The sequence below is a fragment of the Chenopodium album genome, chromosome 18 (assembly GCF_948465745.1).
Source record: "Chenopodium album chromosome 18, dcCheAlbu1.1, whole genome shotgun sequence".
In the NCBI taxonomy this organism is placed as follows: Eukaryota; Viridiplantae; Streptophyta; class Magnoliopsida; order Caryophyllales; family Amaranthaceae; genus Chenopodium; species Chenopodium album.
In genome coordinates, this window is record NC_137851.1 from 10,206,558 (window position 1) to 10,226,411 (window position 19,854).

Here is a 19,854-nt window from a genome sequence, read left to right on the forward strand (position 1 = left end):
GAGTATTTAATAAAAATATTCTTAGTTAGTCAGTTCATCAATTCATTATAACATGCTACGACGTACAATATTATTAATGTTCATGGGGATAGTCAACGTTTTATTTTCAATAATTCACTTAGCTTGCCAAATAGTCAACCATTCACAATTATCGAGGCTAGATGTAACTTGAGCATATTGTCAACTACTATTGTCAACCATTTTCATCATATTCAATTCAGTAAACCCAAGTCGATCTTACTTTCTCTGGCATTTTATATTACACTCGATAGTATTGTGTTCACACTTTATTTTGTACTCCCATATGATGAGATATTTGTGTCCGGAAAAGATATTACTCCGTAACATGGTATGAGATCTTATTAATCATTTCAACATACGGAGTATGTAATAGAGGATACCTAAGGGTAGTATATTCATGCATACTCGTAATATGTACAGTAATATTACGATGTTTATGAATCAGTATATGATTTTAAATTTTCTTTAAAAATATACATTGGTCGATCCGTGCGTAATGACATATTAAAAACATCAAATAATGTTATCATAATATCATAGATAAACAACTTGTATTATTTTATTTATAGTCAAGAGAATAGCTTTTGGCATTTTAATTGACAACTAGCTAGTCAATTAAGCTAATTCACACAATGGATTATTAAATATTTACATATCCCACGATATCAATATATAATAGAAAAATTTGATGAATGAAGATATTTACGACTTGTTTGTGATACCATGTAATATTACAAGAAACCATCTAAATTGAAACGTTTGTCATTGATCAATCTATACAAGTGTTATAATATTGTAGACAATTTAATAATGTTAGAAAAATTGTTAATTTTAATATGATACTAAGTAATGTATTACTCCGTGCATAATTAAAAATCCTAAATTATGAGAATAATATTCTAATAATATTCTCGAAGATACTCCGTAATATTAAATGGTTATTAATATAGCGGTTCTAAACTTCTAATCGATCAAGCTAAAATCTCAGCCAGCTAATGATAATGATTTGTCGGCGTGATTAAGATTTGCAATTAGAACTAATGGAATGACCGTAAAATACACTAAACATGAAGTGTGAAGATGTTCTTTATTAGCATGACATATTTCATGTTGATTCTCCCCATCTTTAAGTATAGTTCTTTTCGCCCTTTATAAATACTTTTCAAATATTTTGTCTAAAGTCTATGAGATATTATATTTTGTTGAGTCAATTTTTAATTAATTATTGAAAATAATATTTGTAGTAGGCAATTGGATAAACAATGTAGTAGTAATTAACCAATTGATTGCGTTAGACTATACTATACACGTCTATTTAGTTGGAACTTAGTTGATATGATCCATCATTTTCGTTTTAAAAATAGCTTTGTCATTTTATAGATGGAGTTTTCTACATGATGCTTCTCCGTGTTATTACAATACATTGGTTATTATCGAAAATCATAAATTATGAACTACTCGTACTTGCTACTTTAGTGCAGCACCAAGGACTCTTTGATAGCTACATATGTCAAATTTCATGAGAGCGTATATGCAAATAGTTACATACTTATGCTCCGTGCCAATAGGCTGATAGGCACAACACAACCCATATATCTATCACATATGTAATATGTATGTTATGGCGTGTGCTTATGTTATTCTTATACTTAAATTTCATGACAACTTGCACCGAGTTATATCTCATGTTGTGCTATAAACTTGTATAGACAATCCTCTTGTGTTATGCTATAAACTTGTAAAGACACCTATAACCTAACGTGCATAGTACATTGTGCCCTCAATCGTGTTGTGTGATTGTATCTAACTTGTGCTCATGAGTCATTCATGACGTGCTTTCATAAAGATCATTCATAGAGCTCGACCCTATGGTGTTTTTTTTTTTTTTTGATCCTATGGTGGTTAAAATCAATTCTTACCAACAAAAATTCAGTATAATCTTGTAAGGTCGATTGGTCACTTAATTTTATTACATATATTTTATTATTCCTTTTAAACAAATAATCCAGCTACCTTATATACATTTATTAGAACAAGCAATTCCAACCGACTTGTGACATTTAATGTCCACATATTTCAAACATTAGGTTAATTGTTAAGAGTATGTATTTATAAGTTAGGTTTGGTTGGTAAAGTGATAGTTCTCTATATAAATCATCTTGAATTCATGATAAATCTTATCCTCTATAGTTCGAGTTCTTAAAGTCAAATAGATGATATATACGGAAACAGTACGTTTGATGGAAAAAATGAATGTGTACGGACTAAGCCTAAAATGTTTTGACGTTGGCAAATGATAAAACATGACCACAAATAATGACGTGGTAGAGAGGTAGATTGAGCCACCCAAAAGATGACTCATACATAGTGTAAGCTTAATTTAAGTTTATCTTTGGTTTCGTTTTTCTTCGTTTTTCTCCGTATTCTACTCGACTCTTTCCATTTGAAAATAATATTCACATACTATATATTTTTCGATTGTAGAATAAAGGGATTTTAGTGATCGCCTATACAATTTGCTTATATGACTATTAATTTAGGATGAACCGTGCAAGTTGTCAATATATAGACGCCAAGCCCATACGTCCTAACGCATATTATTATCTCACTTTGGAGATAATTAGCATAATTAATTTAGGATGAATGGTGCAAGTCCAGTAGACCCATAATTAATTAGCATGGCAGCTCTTATCTCATTTTGGAGGCATGCTTCCAGGCCCAATTACAGTAAATGGCCATTTAATCATTTATAGCCTTATCAATATCAATCAATATATATATTAAAACTCAATGGCAAGCATTGTTATCTTGCCACATGTTGTCAAATCTCGCCACGTGTTGCCATGTCAGTTACTATTACTAATCACCAATGTTTCCACCCAAAAAATTATAATTTGTTAGTATTAATGTTTGAACCCATAATTTCATCTTCATTAAATCTATACTTTAACCACCACTCCAACAACAAATCTTTTGACAATAAAGTTGTATTAAAAAGAGTTATTCATGTTCATAAATTCTAAAATTAAAATTGCCCACTTATATGTGTATATTTTAACAACAATATGATTATAAAATTAATTTCATTTCTTTTAGTTACTCAACCTTAATTCATATAGGTTATAGTTAAGAATTTAAAATATGTAACCCAAATTTTAAATTAAGGTTTTTTCTTTTAACCACGAAATATGTTACTTTTAAGAAATTTTTTATGATATATAGCTGAAATAAAATTTCCTTTAACAAATAAAACAAACTGATTTGATATAACATTTACGCTACTGCATATTAAATAATGAATTATGATGTTCAATTATATTTACAAAAATTAACAAATGATATATTTTTTTTTATTAAACCACCAATTTATTTTACTTTATTTTGTTACATTATTTTTATTTACAAAGAATGACCCCGGGGCATCGCCCGGACAAAAAAACTAGTTATCAATTAATACTAAAAGTACGTAGTATATGCTTGTTCATTTTCTAATAGTATCATTGCTGTCCAAAATCTTGTAAGAAAAAAAATCCCTTAGACTTGAAATGTTCAAACTCAAAGTGACCTGAGCTCGAATTCAATCCACGTGAACTTCGTTGAACACATCTCAATTCTCAACTCATCATCATAGACCAAATATAACTCAAACATGATTTGGACACCTAATTTGTAATGTTTCTACTAAAAAATGACACCATAACATGATGATGTGTCATGTTATGATTGTTATATTTTTGATTTATTTTTAAAAGCCTAAATATGCTATATGTATTTGTATAATGGTAAATACATGTATTTTTTTTTAAAGAATATGTAATTATAGTTGGAAAATTAAATTAAAATTAAAATTTAGAAATTAAAAAATTCATCATTGTTCTTCATTCATGATAGTAATTAACCACTCCCATAATCTTGTCAAAAAAAAAACACCACTCCCATAATCTTGTATAATCTATTCGCAACGCAGACCAAAATTCCGTCAAAGATCCCGTCCAAATTCGTTTACAAATTTTGTTTTAGGGTGATAATTTTGATTAATGTAAAAATCACATTATTGGATAATTTTGAGAATGAAAAAAGCATTAGGAACGTGTATTATGATGATGTAAAATGCAGATCTTTCAATTTTTTTTAAACAATGAATGGATTATGAGGGTTTGCTCTTCGATTTAGAGTTCAAGTATTTTTTTTTTCGCTCAATTTGATCCAGAATCTTGTTTTGCGATTTTTGTAATCTGTTTGTCGTTAGGTAATCACCTGTATTTAGTTAGGTCATTATCTTAAAATTTTAGTTTTAATTTTGTAGTTGGAATCTACTTGTACACTAATCGTATAACAAAAAAGTGATTTATGGAATTGTTATTATATAATTTTAGCAAAAAATGTTTTTGGATCTTATCTTATTATATTTTAGAAATTTTTTTTTTTGGAATTTTTATCATATCATTTTAGCAAAAAACACTACAAGAAAAGGGCCGTTTTGCGACGGAAATAATTCGTCGCAAACTGGCAAAATTCCGTCGCAAAGTGACTTTGCGACGGATTTCCGTCACAGGCATGGCGTCGCTCGAACTTTCGTAGCAAACAGTCCTTTTGTGACGGAATATCCGTCGCAAAACGAATTGCGACGGATTTTGCGACGGAAAGGTAGTTGTAGCTGAAAACAACATTTGCGACGAAAATTCCGTAGCAAGAGGAGTCATTTTGCGACGGAATATTCCGTCACAAATTTTGCGACGGAATGTATTTCCGTCGCAAAATGGATTCTTTTGCGACGGAATAGTCCGTCACAAATTTTGCGACGGAATTTAATTCCGTCACAAATTTTGCGACGGAAATTCCGTCGCAAAGTTATTGTAATTTTAATTTTTTTTTTTTTTTGTATTTTGTTTTTTTTTCCTGGAACCTGTATTCCTGCAATCCTGTTTAATTTTTTTGTATTTTGTTTTGTTTTCCTGGAACCTGTATTCATGCAATCTTGTTTAATAAAATACGTGCATTTAAAATAATTTCAGTCAAAAAGTCCACGCCCTAACATAATTCAAATATATACAACACGTAGCCGTAACTACCAAGTACGGTACATGATATAATTTTTTAAACTACAATGTCATCCATATACAAAAATCGAAAAATGACACCTAACTAAACACAAGCTGGCTGTCCTTGGCCTGCACCACCACCACCACCACCACCCGGGTCGTTCCTGGGGTCTCGAATCTGAGGCTGAATCGTAGAACAAGTGAAAGGAGTGGTCAATCCTGTAAATCTACTGGCTAACTCCTCTAAGAACTCCTTGTTCTTCCTCTCGATTTCAGCCATCCGTTCTGCCACTCGAGCCTCCACTCGAGCATCGAGCTGTTCCGCCACACGGCTATCGATCTGGCTCTCAATTGCTTCCACCCTCTCATTCAACTCCTTGTGGAAGTTTTCCTGCATTTGAGTTATGACCGACGGTACGTATTGGCTGGAAGAACCCGATCCTCGTCCCCTAGATGTGCCGTAGTACAAGTCAGCACCAACACCAAGACCTCTAACACGACCCTTCTTATTACGACCACCAGCCGCCTCAAAGAAAATTTCATTTTCAGACAGTTGGGAACCCTGGGTTCTTGATTCCTCCTGTCTGTGTTGGTACGCCTCCTGTAACAAACAAAGGATATACAATGCAGAAATAAAAATAAAGAATGAGAACCAATAGTTTGAGGCTTGATATAGTTCATAAGTGGCAATATAGGTTCACTAGGTCCTAAAACTAGGAAAATTGGGTGAAAATGGGGCGTTTTTGGTTCTAACTTGTCTATTTCTCACATTTGTTATCTAATGAACCTATTTTTGTGACCTTAATACACCTAACTAACATAGTTACTTGAGTTTGAGGCTTGAAATTGTTTATAAGTGGCAATATAGGTTCACTAGGTCCTAAAACTAGAAAAAATGGGCGAAAATGGGGCGTTTTTGGTTCTAACTTGCCTATTTCTCACATTTGTTATCAAATGAGCTTATTTTTGACCATAATACACCTAAATAACATAGTTACTTGAGTTCGAGGCTTGAAATAGTTCATAAGTGGCAATATAGGTTCACTAGGTCCTAAAACTAGAAAAAATGGGCGAAAATGGGGCGTTTTTGGTTCTAACTTGCCTATTTCTCACATTTGTTATCAAATGAGCTTATTTTTGACCATAATACACCTAAATAACATAGTTACTTGAGTTCGAGGCTTGAAATAGTTCATAAGTGGCAATATAGGTTCACTAGGTCCTAAAACTAGGAAAATTGGGTGAAAATGGGGCGTTTTTGGTTCTAACTTGCCTATTTCTCACATTTGTTATCTAATGAACCTATTTTTGTGACCTTAATACACCTAACTAACATAGTTACTTGAGTTTGAGGCTTGAAATTGTTTATAAGTGGCAATATAGGTTCACTAGGTCCTAAAACTAGAAAAAATGGGCGAAAATGGGGCGTTTTTGGTTCTAACTTGCCTATTTCTCACATTTGTTATCAAATGAGCTTATTTTTGACCATAATACACCTACCTAACATAGTTACTTGAGTTCGAGGCTTGAAATAGTTCATAAGTGGCAATATACAAATGAACTTGAACATCATCCGAAGATAGAATTTTCTTATTCTTGCATTTCACACAAGGACACCTAATCTCCTCGGGGTCACTACTCTCAGGATGATCTTTGCAATACTGAATGAATTCCTTAACCCCTTTCACGAATCTAGGATCAATAGAATTCCGCCCACACAACCTCTCATACATCCAGCTACGCTCTGTTCGTTTCATTGTCACAACTTCTACACAACTCACGCATATAATCATATCAGTCACAAACAATAGTAGCAAAGTATCAAGCTAAGTTCTTTTCTTCATAAAATCAAACCTACATGAGGTTTTAGATGACATATATCCAGGGGTCCTTATCACTCCAACCTAACCCATCCTTGGACATCTTATCTCACTAGTGAATGTATGCCTAGTGATGAAACACATATAATTAACACACAATTACCCACATTCAAATAAACATACATACACTAACATGTATTTTTAAATTAACATATATTTTAAACTAATCTAACATATATTTTAAACTAATCTAACATATATTTTAAACTAAACTAACATACATTATAAACTAACTAACATATATTTTAAACTAAAATAACATACATTATAAACTAATCTAACATGTATTTTAAACTAAACTAACATACATTAAACTAATTCTAACATTGCAATATATCTTAAAAATTAAACTAATTCTAACATTGCAATATAAATTAAACTACACTACACTAAACACAAGTAATTAAATAATAAAATTTAGTTACAAATTAAATTAAAAAACATAATTAGAAAAAGTTAGGGTTTACATTAAAATTAAATTGAAAACAAAAACAAAGGGGGATAGTGGAATACTCACCGGGATTTGAGGGTGTTGTGGCGGAAATCCGGCTGCCGGAAGGAGGGTGGTGTGGTGGCTGCACACCGCCGGCGAACGGAGGGGCGTGAGTGGGCTTGAACGGAGGGGGTGGCGTGGGTGGGCGTGAGTGCGCGTGAGTGGGAGTGAACGGAAGGGGTGGGCGTTAGTAGGTGTGAGTGGCCGGATTCCGGTCGTTCCGGTGGCGACAGCGGCGGTGAAGTGGCCGGATTTTCTTTCTCTCTCTACGCTTTCCTCTATCTCTCTCTACGCTTTCCTCTTTCTGTTCTTCGTTTTCTTTTTCTCTCTCCTTCAGCGAAACTTCAGTTTTTTTTAAAAAAATTTAAAAACTTTTTGCGACGGAATTTCCGTCGCAGAATCCGTCGCAAAATGTTTTTTTTTATTTTTTTTTTAATATTGTTTTGCGACGATTATTTCCGTCGCAAACAAACTTTTGCGAGGGAATAAATTCCGTCGCAAACTTTGCGACGGAAATTCCGTCGCAAAAGTTTGTTTCCGTCGCAAAGTTGCGACGGAATTTATTCCCTCGCAAATTAACCCTTTTTGCGACGGAATTGTAGTCCGTTGCAAGGTTTCCGTCGCAAAATGACCTATTTCTTGTAGTGAAATATTTATGGGATAATTATCTTATTATATTTTAGAAAAAATAATTTTGAAATCTTGGGCATATAAATTAGTGGCTATAATATTGGGATATTCATAATTATACATCTACATCCATAATTTTAGGACCCATCCTTTTTTTCATTGTTAAGAAACACGTTTTTTTTGCCATTTTTATATATATATCATATATTTATTTTTTTTGTTTACAAAATTATACAAATATAGCTTTGTTATATGATTTGCCCGTTTATTTAGCAATTTTATAGAGAAATATTCTCTCTTAAAAAAATTCATTAATGACATTTAAAAGAATATTTTTTAAAAAAATCAAAAAACCTTCACATATAAGAGTTTACCAAAAAATTCAAAAATTAGCTTTTATTGTTAAGTTCACCTTTTTTTTTTTTAGCTATATATTGTTCTTTATCAAATCCTATGTAATGTCCAAAAATAGTTTAAGTCATTACCTAACCCACAAACAATTTCGAGAAAACTTAATTACATTTATAAGATCAAACAGGGGTTGCGGTAGGTAAAAAAATTTGACCCACTTTATCTTCTACAAACTTGATACTCCTTGTTCTTTGACAAAATTGCACAATTTGAGTCCACATAAATCATATTTTCGAACCATTTAAAGCGGAATTTGTCCATTGGAAATACTTATAAATAAGATTGTTATTTGAGATTTTTTTACAAACGAAAACCTAAAATCAAAAACCGCAAAAAACAAAATGCAAACACACAGTACAATTTGTTTTCGAATTTTTATCACGATTTTAGTTGGAATTTGCGAATTTATCACCAACTAACATTTAATTTATTTGGGAATAGGGGGCTAATCTATGACATGATTGATGAACAATGATGAATGATATGATCGAACAGTGATGAACGATGACGATCGAACAATGATGAACCATGATGATGAACGCAGACCAACAAAGATCGAACAATGATGAACCATATGATCGAACGATGATGATAGAACAATGGTGAACGATGATCATCGAACAATGATGGTGAACAATTTTTATCATGATGATTTCTAATTATAATTATAAATTTGAAAATTAATTTATATTATAAAAATACATTTTCATTATTTATAATTATGTATTTCTAAAAAAATACATGTATTTAAAATAATACAAAAAGAATACAATTTTAATACATTGTGGACATCGAAAATAATTCAAAATGAAAATAAAAATACAAAATATAGGCTAATTATATTTTTCCAAATTAGCAAATTGTGGTGTCATTTTTAAAGAATGACATTGTAGAATTTTCACCTAATTTGAGAGTTTTAGCAATATTTTAATTTACAATACTCGTATTTTTAAGACTAGGTTTCAAATTCTACATGATAAATAATGAATTTTGCAAACTACAAACTATTAGGGATACATATTATTTTGGTAACGTCGACAACGGACAATTCCTTGAACAAACATACATACATTGGTGATGTTATTCACCTTTGTAGACTAGAAGCCTATACTGTGACTTATTTTTGTTTTCTTGTTTTACTTCCTCCAACTTTTGTGCCAAAGAAGGGTCTGGCCACAAAACTTCAACATCTCTAAGGCTAGGCAGCATGAATAGATACTTGTCAAATATACAAGTACATCTTTTAACAAAGAGATGGCGTAGTTGTGTACATCCTGGCTCTGCTTGGCCATGAAGCGTAGGATGATGCACTGTCACATTTCCTCCACGGAGATTGTCCAAATGGAGGGTATGAAGTCTTGGGAATGAACCTTCTCTTATAGTAAGGCCGGAATAATTCACATCTACTAGTTTAAGGATGCGAAGGTTGGGAAACTTGCCAAGCATATGTAGGACATCCTCTAACCATCCGGACAATTTCAATGTAATCTTGGTGAGGGATAATGGAAGTTCGGCTTCACTAACACCTTTGAATATAATTTTGTTGTGAAAGGCATCTAAGAAGGATATTTTCAAAGATTGGAGATGATGTAAACTTGCTAGGAAGTTCTTTAATGACCATTCATGGTCTTGGGAACAACATACCGAGAGTTTTCTAAGATTCGGACAAAGTCCATTCATTATAGCACATTCGAAAACACTATCAGGGTAAATGGAAGTTAAGGCTCGAAGGCTATTGAGTTGCTTCTTGGGTAGCATAGTTGTTGGGTTACCATATAGCCTAGTAATGCTATTTCCTAAGATGAGTTGCTGCAACTTTTGTAGCTCTAGTAGCGATCCCATAGAAATATTATGTGATGCATTACCCTCTACAAAAAGAATTTGGAGGTTTCGAAGATAATATATTGCATATGGAATGTTAAGATCGACAAGAAAAAACCTTAAGTACCTCAAATTGAAGAGACGACTGATGTCGTTTGGCATAGTTTCAATTTTAATGGCTACTCCCAAGTCCAAGACTCTTAGCAGCTTGTATTCGGTGTACAACTTCTTCCAGAATGTTGAGCTCACATAGGTATTTTGGGATTCAAAGGATAAGAATGCTCGTATTGAAGAAGGCTCCCATTCTTTTGATAGAATTGTACGTGTTGTGTGGCGATGGACTGACAATCTTCTTGGCTTGCTTTTGTTTAAGACCAAGGAGGGATTATTGATCTTAGAAGCTGCCCACATGAAGTTTTCTCCTCTAGCTTCTCTAATGCAAAGATCTCGTATTAGATCATGAATGCGACAAGTCTTGAGTCCGCCATCTGCTCTCAAAGTTCCACCTTGGACCAAACTTCGATCAATAAGGGCATCTAGGTAGCTCTCAGCTACCTCCTCTAGAGTCAGCTCTCCAAGTGGTTGTATGAACCCCTCAGCCAGCCATAAGGCAATCAACCTTCGAACAGACATCTCATGATCCTCAGGAAAGGCTGCAAAATAGAGAAAGCATGGTTTTAACTCTACCGGTAAATTATGGTAACTTAAAGCCAGTATCTCCAGGCATGCTTCATCTTTGCCAAGGTGAACACTCACATCCTGAAGTGTCCTTTCCCATATCCTTTCCGACTTCTCTTGGCTAGCTAACATACTCGCTATAACCACAATGGACAAGGGTAAACCCTTGCATCTCTCCAAGATGTTCTTCCCTAAGGATTTGAGGTTCGAAGGAAAAGGATCCCCTCGAAACACATTCTTTTCAAAAAGTTCCCAACTCTCTTCTGGGGTAAAAAATCGGAGAAAATGAGGCTCTCTATGACTAGCATGCCTTGCCACTTGAGCTATACGGGTGGTGATGACAATCCTACTCCCATTTCTGTTGTTGGGGAAGTAAGCCTTTACTTCATCCCACATGCTTTGTTGCCATACGTCATCCAAGAAGACTATGTACTTTTTGTCCTTGAGGCGGTCTCCTAGTGTCTCCTTCAACTTGTCATTTCCCAAATCCTCCAAGCCATTCATGTTGGGTGCCACTCTATTAAGGATATCAGTGATGACCTGACTTGTGTTGTATTCTTCGGATACTGACACCCAAGCATGGCTCTTAAAATGGTCTTTGATGATCCTGTTGTTGAATAGCGTCTTGGCAATTGTCGTCTTCCCTAGGCCACCCATCCCAACTATCGAAATGATTTCCAATCCAGTTGATCCTTCTGTGAGCTGCTCTAACAAGGTGTCAGTCACGTCCTCAAAACCCACCATTTCTTCATCAACCTCCTTTCTCCGCCTTTGAAGGGTGGCCTCAAAGTGCGGATTCATACTTCCCTCGCCTATCTCAATCCCATACTTTTCCTTATTAGCATATATTCCATTGATGTCCCCTTTGATAACATCAATTCTTTTCGCCACTCCATGGAGCATCATTGCATACCCTGGGCCGTGTAAGACCCTCCCAAATGCTGTCCTTCCTCGTTGTGTCTCAACATTTAGGAGGAAAGTTTCAATTATATCCTCAGCCTCAAAAGCAACCTCTTTTATTTGATTCACCAACTCCCTCACTAATTCATGATCTTGCTGTTTTCCCTCGGAATTTCTTAAGAATTTCTTCATGAATCTCAACTCTTTTTCGAGAGATTTGAGATCATCTCCCACACCCTTTAACACTTTGTATTCTTCCAAAGCAAGGGCTCCCAATTGCTGGGCTAGATTGGTGAGGATACTATCAGCCATTGATAGTAAGGCGTTTTCTCTCTTTCCCTTCTTTTCCCCCTATTCAGTATTCACCTATCAAATTTTTCGATGTAAAGAAAACAACCACAAAAGGAAAATAAATTAATAATGCTCTACCTGTGTGTGGTCTGTGGATGAATATCAAACGTTTTCGCTTGCTTATATAGTTATAGTTCATCATCTCCATTGAATCAAGCTATGTTTACTAATTCAACATTGTTTATACAAAACAAATCAGTGCGATTAGGATTAGTTGGTTGGTCACACTAACACTCAATTGCATTTGCATTTCACACACAAAATGTTTTGGAATTTTACTCAGAAGATCAAATAAAATCTACAAGCTTGAAACTGAAGGTTTCCTCTCATGTTCTTAATTTAGTATAGTAATAAGTTTTAACAATGAAGTCAATAACACGGTGCAGTGTACTCTTTCATCAATGTCCTCAAATACGATGGTTCTACACTTTTTCAGTTTAATAATGGTAGTGGGTTGAGTGTATCTTTTGCTAGACAATATAGACTTGTACATCTTATAAAATGGCTGGGAAATAAACAAATACAAATACTAATAACTGAGCAAAGATCTCTAGAAAAGACGGAGAATGCTTTATCTATCAATCCTTTAAAAAATGGTAGAAATGTTTTATTGACAAAAGATGTAAACAATAATGACAACTTTTCTCTTGTTGAACATGAGATATGGATATCCATTAGCACGATGAGGGGAAGATTTAAGAATTTGGCAATTACTCAAGGCATCTCTTGACCATGTTAAAAATGTCAATGTAACCTTGGTGTGGCACTGCTAAGAAAGATCAGCTACACTGACTCCTCTGAATACATCCCAGGGACCCGGCTAATATCAGTGTTGCAGTGACATATCTTCATCAGGCAGCAGGCAAAAGTGATCACCCACCAACTATGGTCGTATGAACCACACTGAAAGCTTTTATTCCCAAATAAGGGCAGAGTCTATTCAAAATCACATCCCCCAAAGACCTTTAAGATGCTTCTTAGGAAATGTACAAGTTGTAAAATTACCCAAGAATTCGTCGAAAAAATGATAATTCCCAAGAGTACTATCCTAACAAGTTGCAAAATTCGCAGATTTAGTACTATCCTGGCCCATAGGAAAAATTAATGATCGCTTACCCTCTGGGAAAGGACATACCTGAAGGTTTCAAAGATTAAATAGAGAGTTTAAAATAGAATTTGAAGAATAGAATTTGAAAAAAGGAAGAACCTTAGATACCTCTTTTTGACTAAGGAATTACAGAATAAATTTAATCAGACAAGGATATCACTTAAAGGCAGATCCTAGGTCTAAGAATCTTAGCATTCAGCTTCTACAAAGTATAAGAGTGTTCCTCATACAGATTACAAAAGACCATTCATATTCGGATATTCCATGTTCCAAGCCACCCTTGTACATATATGTCAAATCCGTAAAGTTGCACAAGTCACTGAACAAAAAAAAAAAAAATGAAAAAAGAGTAAGTTTCTTCACTGCAAACAAGTGTTCTCACTTCAAAACCATCAGAAATCAAACTACCAAAAAGTCTAAAACTCCATATATGTTATTGCAGGATAAAACTAATATGGTATAACATGAATTGAGAACCTTTATAAATAAAAACATAGATGGAAGCTGTAATTTCACAACAGAGATCAAAAGTTCATACAATCAAAACAACACAAGAAACAACAACAAAGCAGAAACTCATACTATCATTAATGATAAAACTCAACTCTACATCAGTACCTCAATGTTTAACTCAGCTACAAGGTAAAACCCTTCAAGTAATCAGGGTCACGCTTAGCACACTCCTGGAACTTCTTGAACCACCGATCCAAGATATCCATGGGCACAATCAATTTGCTACCATCGACACCACAAAATGACTGCATGAAATTAAAGAGATTCTCTCCAACTTTGAGGGCGGTGTGCTCAATCTTCTTATCTGCAGCTATATCAAGAGAAGGGAGTGTCGCCAAGTCCTGAACAGACACCCCGATCTTAGCAGAAAGCGGGGCAGTGTCAGCTGTAAGAAATTGGCCTTGGCTTCCAGGCTCCGGCCAGAGGAGAGAGAGAACAGCAGATGGACGTGCCACAGTAACAGCGCCACAATACACAAAAGCTGACCCAGGGGATTGAACATAAACAGCTAAGGCTTTGTCCGCCGGAAGGGTGAGATTGTTGAGCAAGAATATACACATATCTTTGATTTGATCATATGCTTCTCCTGCCAGAGTTGTACAGTATAGTAATAACTGAGCTGAAGAATCCAATAATATACATAAAGGAGATAGCAGAAAAGTTGAAAGTGGGAAAGAGAGAACTTACCAACAAAGTGGTTCATATCAAGAACCCAATGGAATGTGTCAATTTGTGTAAAGGTCGAGATGTCAAGCGGGAAACTTCGGTTTGGAAATACTACTCCAAACATTATTTACCTGCTATTCTTGTATCCATAAAACAGTGTGTGAGTAATCAGTTGGCTAACAAAAAATAACAAATGTGCATCTTTATTACCACCGAAAACATGCTTAGTTTTTGAAGCCACCAAGTTCTGATGCATAGATATCTGAAGTGTAGATCTTTGCTTGACAATCATTACACAATGTCTCCAGTTTATTAAATCAATTCACTGCTTTATCGAGAAAATTCGAAAGGTTTAAAATAGATTCAGAGCAAGATCTACATATCGGCTAAATAGAAACTAGCCAAAAAATGTGCCAATAATCATCCAATCACACTTTCTTCAAGTTAGCAATTTTGGTTCTTAATCATTTTCCAAGTTATGATCCATCCTAAGACTAAAGCGACAAGACGAAAAATCGGGATAGCTCAACACCACAAAAGCCTATGTAACCACAAATTTCTTCTGTCTTTCATGAAAGACTATCTCACTTCAAACATTTAAATCACAAATTGCAAATCGTTCATGATTCAATTTTACAGTATCATTTCAATTATTAGACAGTAGCACAACAAATGCAAGAATAAATCGATATTAAATTCCTGAACTTTAAATTATTCAGCAATAATCGAAAATATTTCACTTTCTGCAAGGTAAGTGATAATTAATCAGCTGAATATTAATCAAACAGTAGCCTAATAATTGCACAAATTCATCCAACTTCACACCAACATAGCAAATAAAATTGGCCGAAAGTTAAAATTAACAAGGATTTGAACAAATTGGATTAACAACTAGCATAAATAACAAGAAAAAAAAAAGTTAATTTTTTATTCAATTTCAATCAATTGGCAAACTACCTTACTTGAAACATTGTAATTTAAACCTAAATTTCATAAAATTTACAGCTAAAACATTCAAACAAAAATGAAAATCAAATATAGCAACAATCCAAAAAATTAAAGTTGATAAATTGATTCAAGAGCAATAAAAATGAAAAATTAAAAACCCTAACCTGTAATTGAATCGGAATTAAGGGTTACGAAATGATAGATGCTTTGTAATTGTACCTAAATTTCTCCGAAGTAATAAAAATTGCTTCTTTCAAAGGTTGAAGAGGTGAGAAGAACATCAGTGCAGAAAAAGAAAAGAGAAAGAGTAAGTTCTGGACTGTTCTGGATGATTTATCTTTGGGATTCTAGAATCATGGTGAAGTGCTCCGTATTGAACTATTCCTTTTCAGGTGTTTAATGCAAGGAGCAGTAAATACTCTTTTTACGCGTTCAATTTAGGCACACATACATATCAAAGAGAAAAGAGAAAATGATAAACTTAGGCCTGATTCGCTCCACCTTAAAAAGATAATATTAAGTAAAAATAATTTCAGTTCAGTAAAAGTAAGTTTAGTTCAATAAAAATAATTAGTTCAGTAAAAATAAGTTCAGTTCAATAAAATTCAGTTATCTTAAAGAAGAATTATAATAGAAAATCGATAAAAATAATTTCAGTTCAGCAAAAATAAATATTTCAGTTTAGCAAAAATAATTTCAGTTTAGTAAAATTAATTTAAGTTCAGTAAAAATAATTTAGGTTCAACAAAATATAATTTTGTTTCAGTAAAAATAATTTCAGTTTAACAAATTTAAGGTGAAGTGAACGGGGCCTTACACTAAAAGGAAACGAGACAACTAAAAAAGTTTCCTAAAAAGAAATATATGTCAACTAAAAAAATGGAGGTAAGTATTATTTTATGATAGAGTGAGGTTGGTTAAAGAATAAATTCTTAAAAAGTAAAAGTGAGTATGATTGTGAAAGAGAGAATATGAAAAAAATACTACCTCTGTTTTTTTAGTTAACACACTTTGATTTTGTGCACTATTTACATAACTTACTTTAACTTTATTTTGTGATTTAGTATTAGATAAAAACATAGTCATGTGGGGTCTTATTAGTTTCGCTTCAACGTCTAGTTTTCTAATATAAAATTTTTTATATTTTTTTTTAATATTTTTACATTTGAAAGTATGCGTTGACAAACGTGCTACACTGAAATGCGTCAACTAATATAAAACAAATAAAGTACTAAAATATGATATGTGAGGTCGTGAGGACCACTAGTGGAGAAAAAATAGTAAAATATTGTTAAAGTTTTCAAGAAAAAAAAATGGAGTAAGTAATAAAATACAGTCATTTTGAAAGATGATTACATGCAATGGGATGGCTCAATAGTCAAGACTTTGATGTTTGAACTTGAGATTGCTTTTTTTTTTTGGGTTTTTTTTGACAGGATTGCAAATTTAAATCTAGTATATTTCAAGTTCGTAATTAATATATGTCCTCTATTAAAAAAAAAAATGCGATACTTTGGCTTTCATTTATGTTCTTCAATGTTCGTCATCGACTACCAATAACTCTTATTATCTATTTATAGAAATATTTATATAATCGATGATACTAATCGTAACATTTTACATATTACTCGGTAATATTTACGTTTTGTACAGTATTAAAAGAAATTTGGTCAACTTTTAGTGTATAACTAGCTTAAGGCCTGTGCCACGCACGATAAGTTTAATTTTTTTTATGAAAATTAATTATATCCAACAAATAAAATTTGATAAAACATACAAATCAAATATATATAGAAATTATAATGTCATTATAGGCAATGCAACAAATTATGTAAAAAATGGATTTTTTTAGTCTTTCTGAACTCAAGAATTTGGGAGTGTTTGGCAATTGGCTTTTTGCCTATCTTTTGGCTTTTGGCTTTTAAGTTTGGTCAAATAGCCAAAAAATATGTTTGGTAGTTGGCTTTTTTGTTGGCTTTTAAGCTAGCTTTTCCACCAAAAGCCAAGAGCTAATAAGAGTAGCTTTTTCTATTGGCTTTTGGCTTTTGGCCCACTTTATCACTAATAAATAGCTAACAGCCATTAAAATTTTACCAAACACTTTTGTAAACAGCCAGCTTAAACAATAACTTAAAAGGCCAACCCATACAGCTAATACTTCCAACTAGTCAAACAAGCCAAGCAAACAAGCCAACAGCCAACCTTATTTATAAATGCATTTAATAAACATCAAAAATCAATCGAACAACAAACTAAAATCTCCACTAAAATTATTAGCAAAAGTGCAAATATACACAAAATTACAAATAATATATCACCTTTACATCTAAAAAATCATTTGTTAAATACAACATTTATTTTATAGTAGTATATCAGTTTGTGATAATATGTACGTATAGTAGTAAAATTTCATAAACAAAATTGTAATTAACTTGAATATATAGTTATATTGAATTGAAAATGAAATAAAATATTAGCTAGAAGGTATTTTAAAAAAAAAAAATTAAGTGATGTTTTAAAATAATTTCTTTATCATCCATTATATGAATCAATTTATTATAACTTTTTTGGCAAAATATAATAATACTTCATTTAAAATATAGTTAAAAAGGAGTTGAGATTTTTTTTTTTTTTTTTTTTTTTTTTTTTTTTTTTTTTTTTTTTGAAAGAAGTTGAAATGATTATTTAGGTAAATGTATATATATAGAATAATTATGAACATCAAAGGAATATATAGTTGTGATAGGCCGTCTCGAGCCTACCAAAGATAAAAACCTTACTTGGTCTCTCTAATGGGTAGAAAGGGCAGGTAAGGGTCGATCCCACAAGGACTAAGGGGAGCACTAACAAATATTGATTTGTGATAAGCTAAGCTAAGTCTTTTTGGGTTTTGAGTTATAAAGAAAAACTACAAACAATAATAAAAAAGGATCTTGGGAAGGCATCCACCAATTAAGTCATTTACAAACTACAATTTAACATACAAAACATAGCAATTTGGCAATAAATTAGGGGAAGTCATCTAAGACACCCAACTACTCTCTCAAGCTAGAGGGATTACTTCACTAGGTGAAAAAAGAAGATTGGCACCGAGTAATGCCCACCGGTTTTTAAAAACCGGTGGGGAAAAAAAGTGGGAAAAAATGAGGGAAGGGAATTGCCATCGGTTCAAATCGGTGGCCTTGTTAATTAAAAAAAAAAACGCCCCCTTTATATACCCCTAAGCCCTAACCCTTGCTCTCTCTCTCTCTCTCTCCTCAGCCGCTCTCCTTCTCTATCTCTTTCTCTCTCCTTCTCTCTCTTCTATGTTCTCAGCTCGTCTCATCTCATCTCCTCTCTCCTGTTCTTCTCCTTCGATCTCATCTCCTTCTCTCTCTCTTTCTCTTTCGTTCTTCATCTCCGATTCTCGTCTCCTTATCCTTCTCTTTCGTTTCCACAACCACGAAGACCACCACGCAGACCACCACAAAGACCACCACCCAAGACCACCACGAAGACCACTATCGAAGACATCAACATACAACACCGACTTTAATCGAGGTTAGGGTTTAATTCGATTTTTCTGGGTTTAATTAATCGATTTTGGATTTTAATTCGATTTTTCTGGGTTTAATTTTGGGTTTAATTAATCGATTTTTCTGGGTACATGCATGTGTTTATTGGTTTTTTATTTTATTTTTTATTTTTAGTTTTCTGTTTTTTTTTAATTTTTTTCGGGGATTTATGGGTTTATTTTAATCGATTTTTGGATTTTAATTCGATTTTTATGGGTTTAATTAATCGATTTAACTCGATTTTTGGATTTTAATTCGATTTTTCTAAGTTAATTTTGGGTTTAATTAATCAAATTTTTTGGGTACATGCATGCATTTATTGGCTTATTTTTTTCCGGGGATTTCTGGGTTTGTGAGTTTTATTAATTTTTTTTGTTTTAATTGATGCAGGTATATTTCAAGAAGTAGGATTATAAATCAAAGAATCAAGATGTTGTATGGGGGTTTTTCAATTTTGATGTTGTAATTTTTTTTTATTTATATTGTAGTTTTTTTTTTTATTTATACGTTGTAATTGTTCGATTATATTGATTTATATTGTAATATTTTTTTTTGGATTATATGTTGTAATTTTTCGATTATAATGATTGAAATAGTTCGATTTATATTTTGATGTTGAATTTTTTTTTTTTTGAGTTAATTGCTTGGTCGATTATATTTAAAGTGAAAAGGACAAAAGAAAAAAAAAATTTTGCTTTAGATCTACATTGCCACCAGTTAACCGGTGGCATTTATAATTTATACAAAAAAAAACATAAAGCGGCAATGTTTTTTGCCACAGGTTAACCGGTGGCAATACTTGGTTTTGCACCGGTATTGAACCAGTGGCTTTTCAAGG

At 32.9% G+C, this 19,854-nt stretch overlaps 2 protein-coding genes across 4 annotated transcripts; both read right to left on the minus strand.

The window, feature by feature from the left end:
* Positions 1-9,557: 9,557 nt before the first annotated feature.
* On the minus strand, positions 9,558-12,188 carry LOC145593117 (disease resistance protein RPP13-like). Its single transcript, XM_081649628.1, has one exon. The coding sequence runs from the start codon at positions 12,186-12,188 to the stop codon at positions 9,558-9,560; it is 2,631 nt and encodes an 876-aa protein (XP_081505754.1).
* A 1,195-nt stretch (positions 12,189-13,383) lies between these two features.
* LOC145593044 (uncharacterized) lies at positions 13,384-15,835 on the minus strand. 3 transcript variants are annotated; one of them, XM_081649554.1, is made up of 4 exons: positions 15,627-15,835; positions 14,536-14,645; positions 13,954-14,434; positions 13,384-13,654 (listed from the first exon to the last, which is right to left on the minus strand). In XM_081649554.1, exons 2-3 carry the CDS (start codon positions 14,636-14,638, stop codon positions 13,971-13,973), a joined length of 567 nt encoding a protein of 188 aa, XP_081505680.1. In that variant the 5' UTR covers positions 14,639-14,645; positions 15,627-15,835; the 3' UTR covers positions 13,384-13,654; positions 13,954-13,970. The 3 variants fall into 3 exon arrangements, with proteins under 3 accessions (XP_081505680.1, XP_081505681.1, XP_081505679.1); XM_081649555.1 differs by having other exon boundaries at positions 14,536-14,648; XM_081649553.1 differs by having other exon boundaries at positions 14,536-14,653.
* Between the last annotated feature and the right edge of the window lie 4,019 nt (positions 15,836-19,854).

What these genes read in the sequence shown, in the direction of transcription:
- LOC145593117 (XM_081649628.1), bottom strand. Translation starts at nt 12,188, where the DNA reads ATGGCTGATAGTATCCTCACCAATCTAGCCCAGCAATTGGGAGCCCTT.
- LOC145593044 (XM_081649554.1), bottom strand. Translation starts at nt 14,638, where the DNA reads ATGTTTGGAGTAGTATTTCCAAACCGAAGTTTCCCGCTTGACATCTCG. An exon ending in TGATATGAACCACTTTGTTG is followed by an intron (nt 14,435 to 14,535) that starts GTAAGTTCTCTC and finishes CAACTCTGGCAG; the next exon opens with GAGAAGCATATGATCAAATC.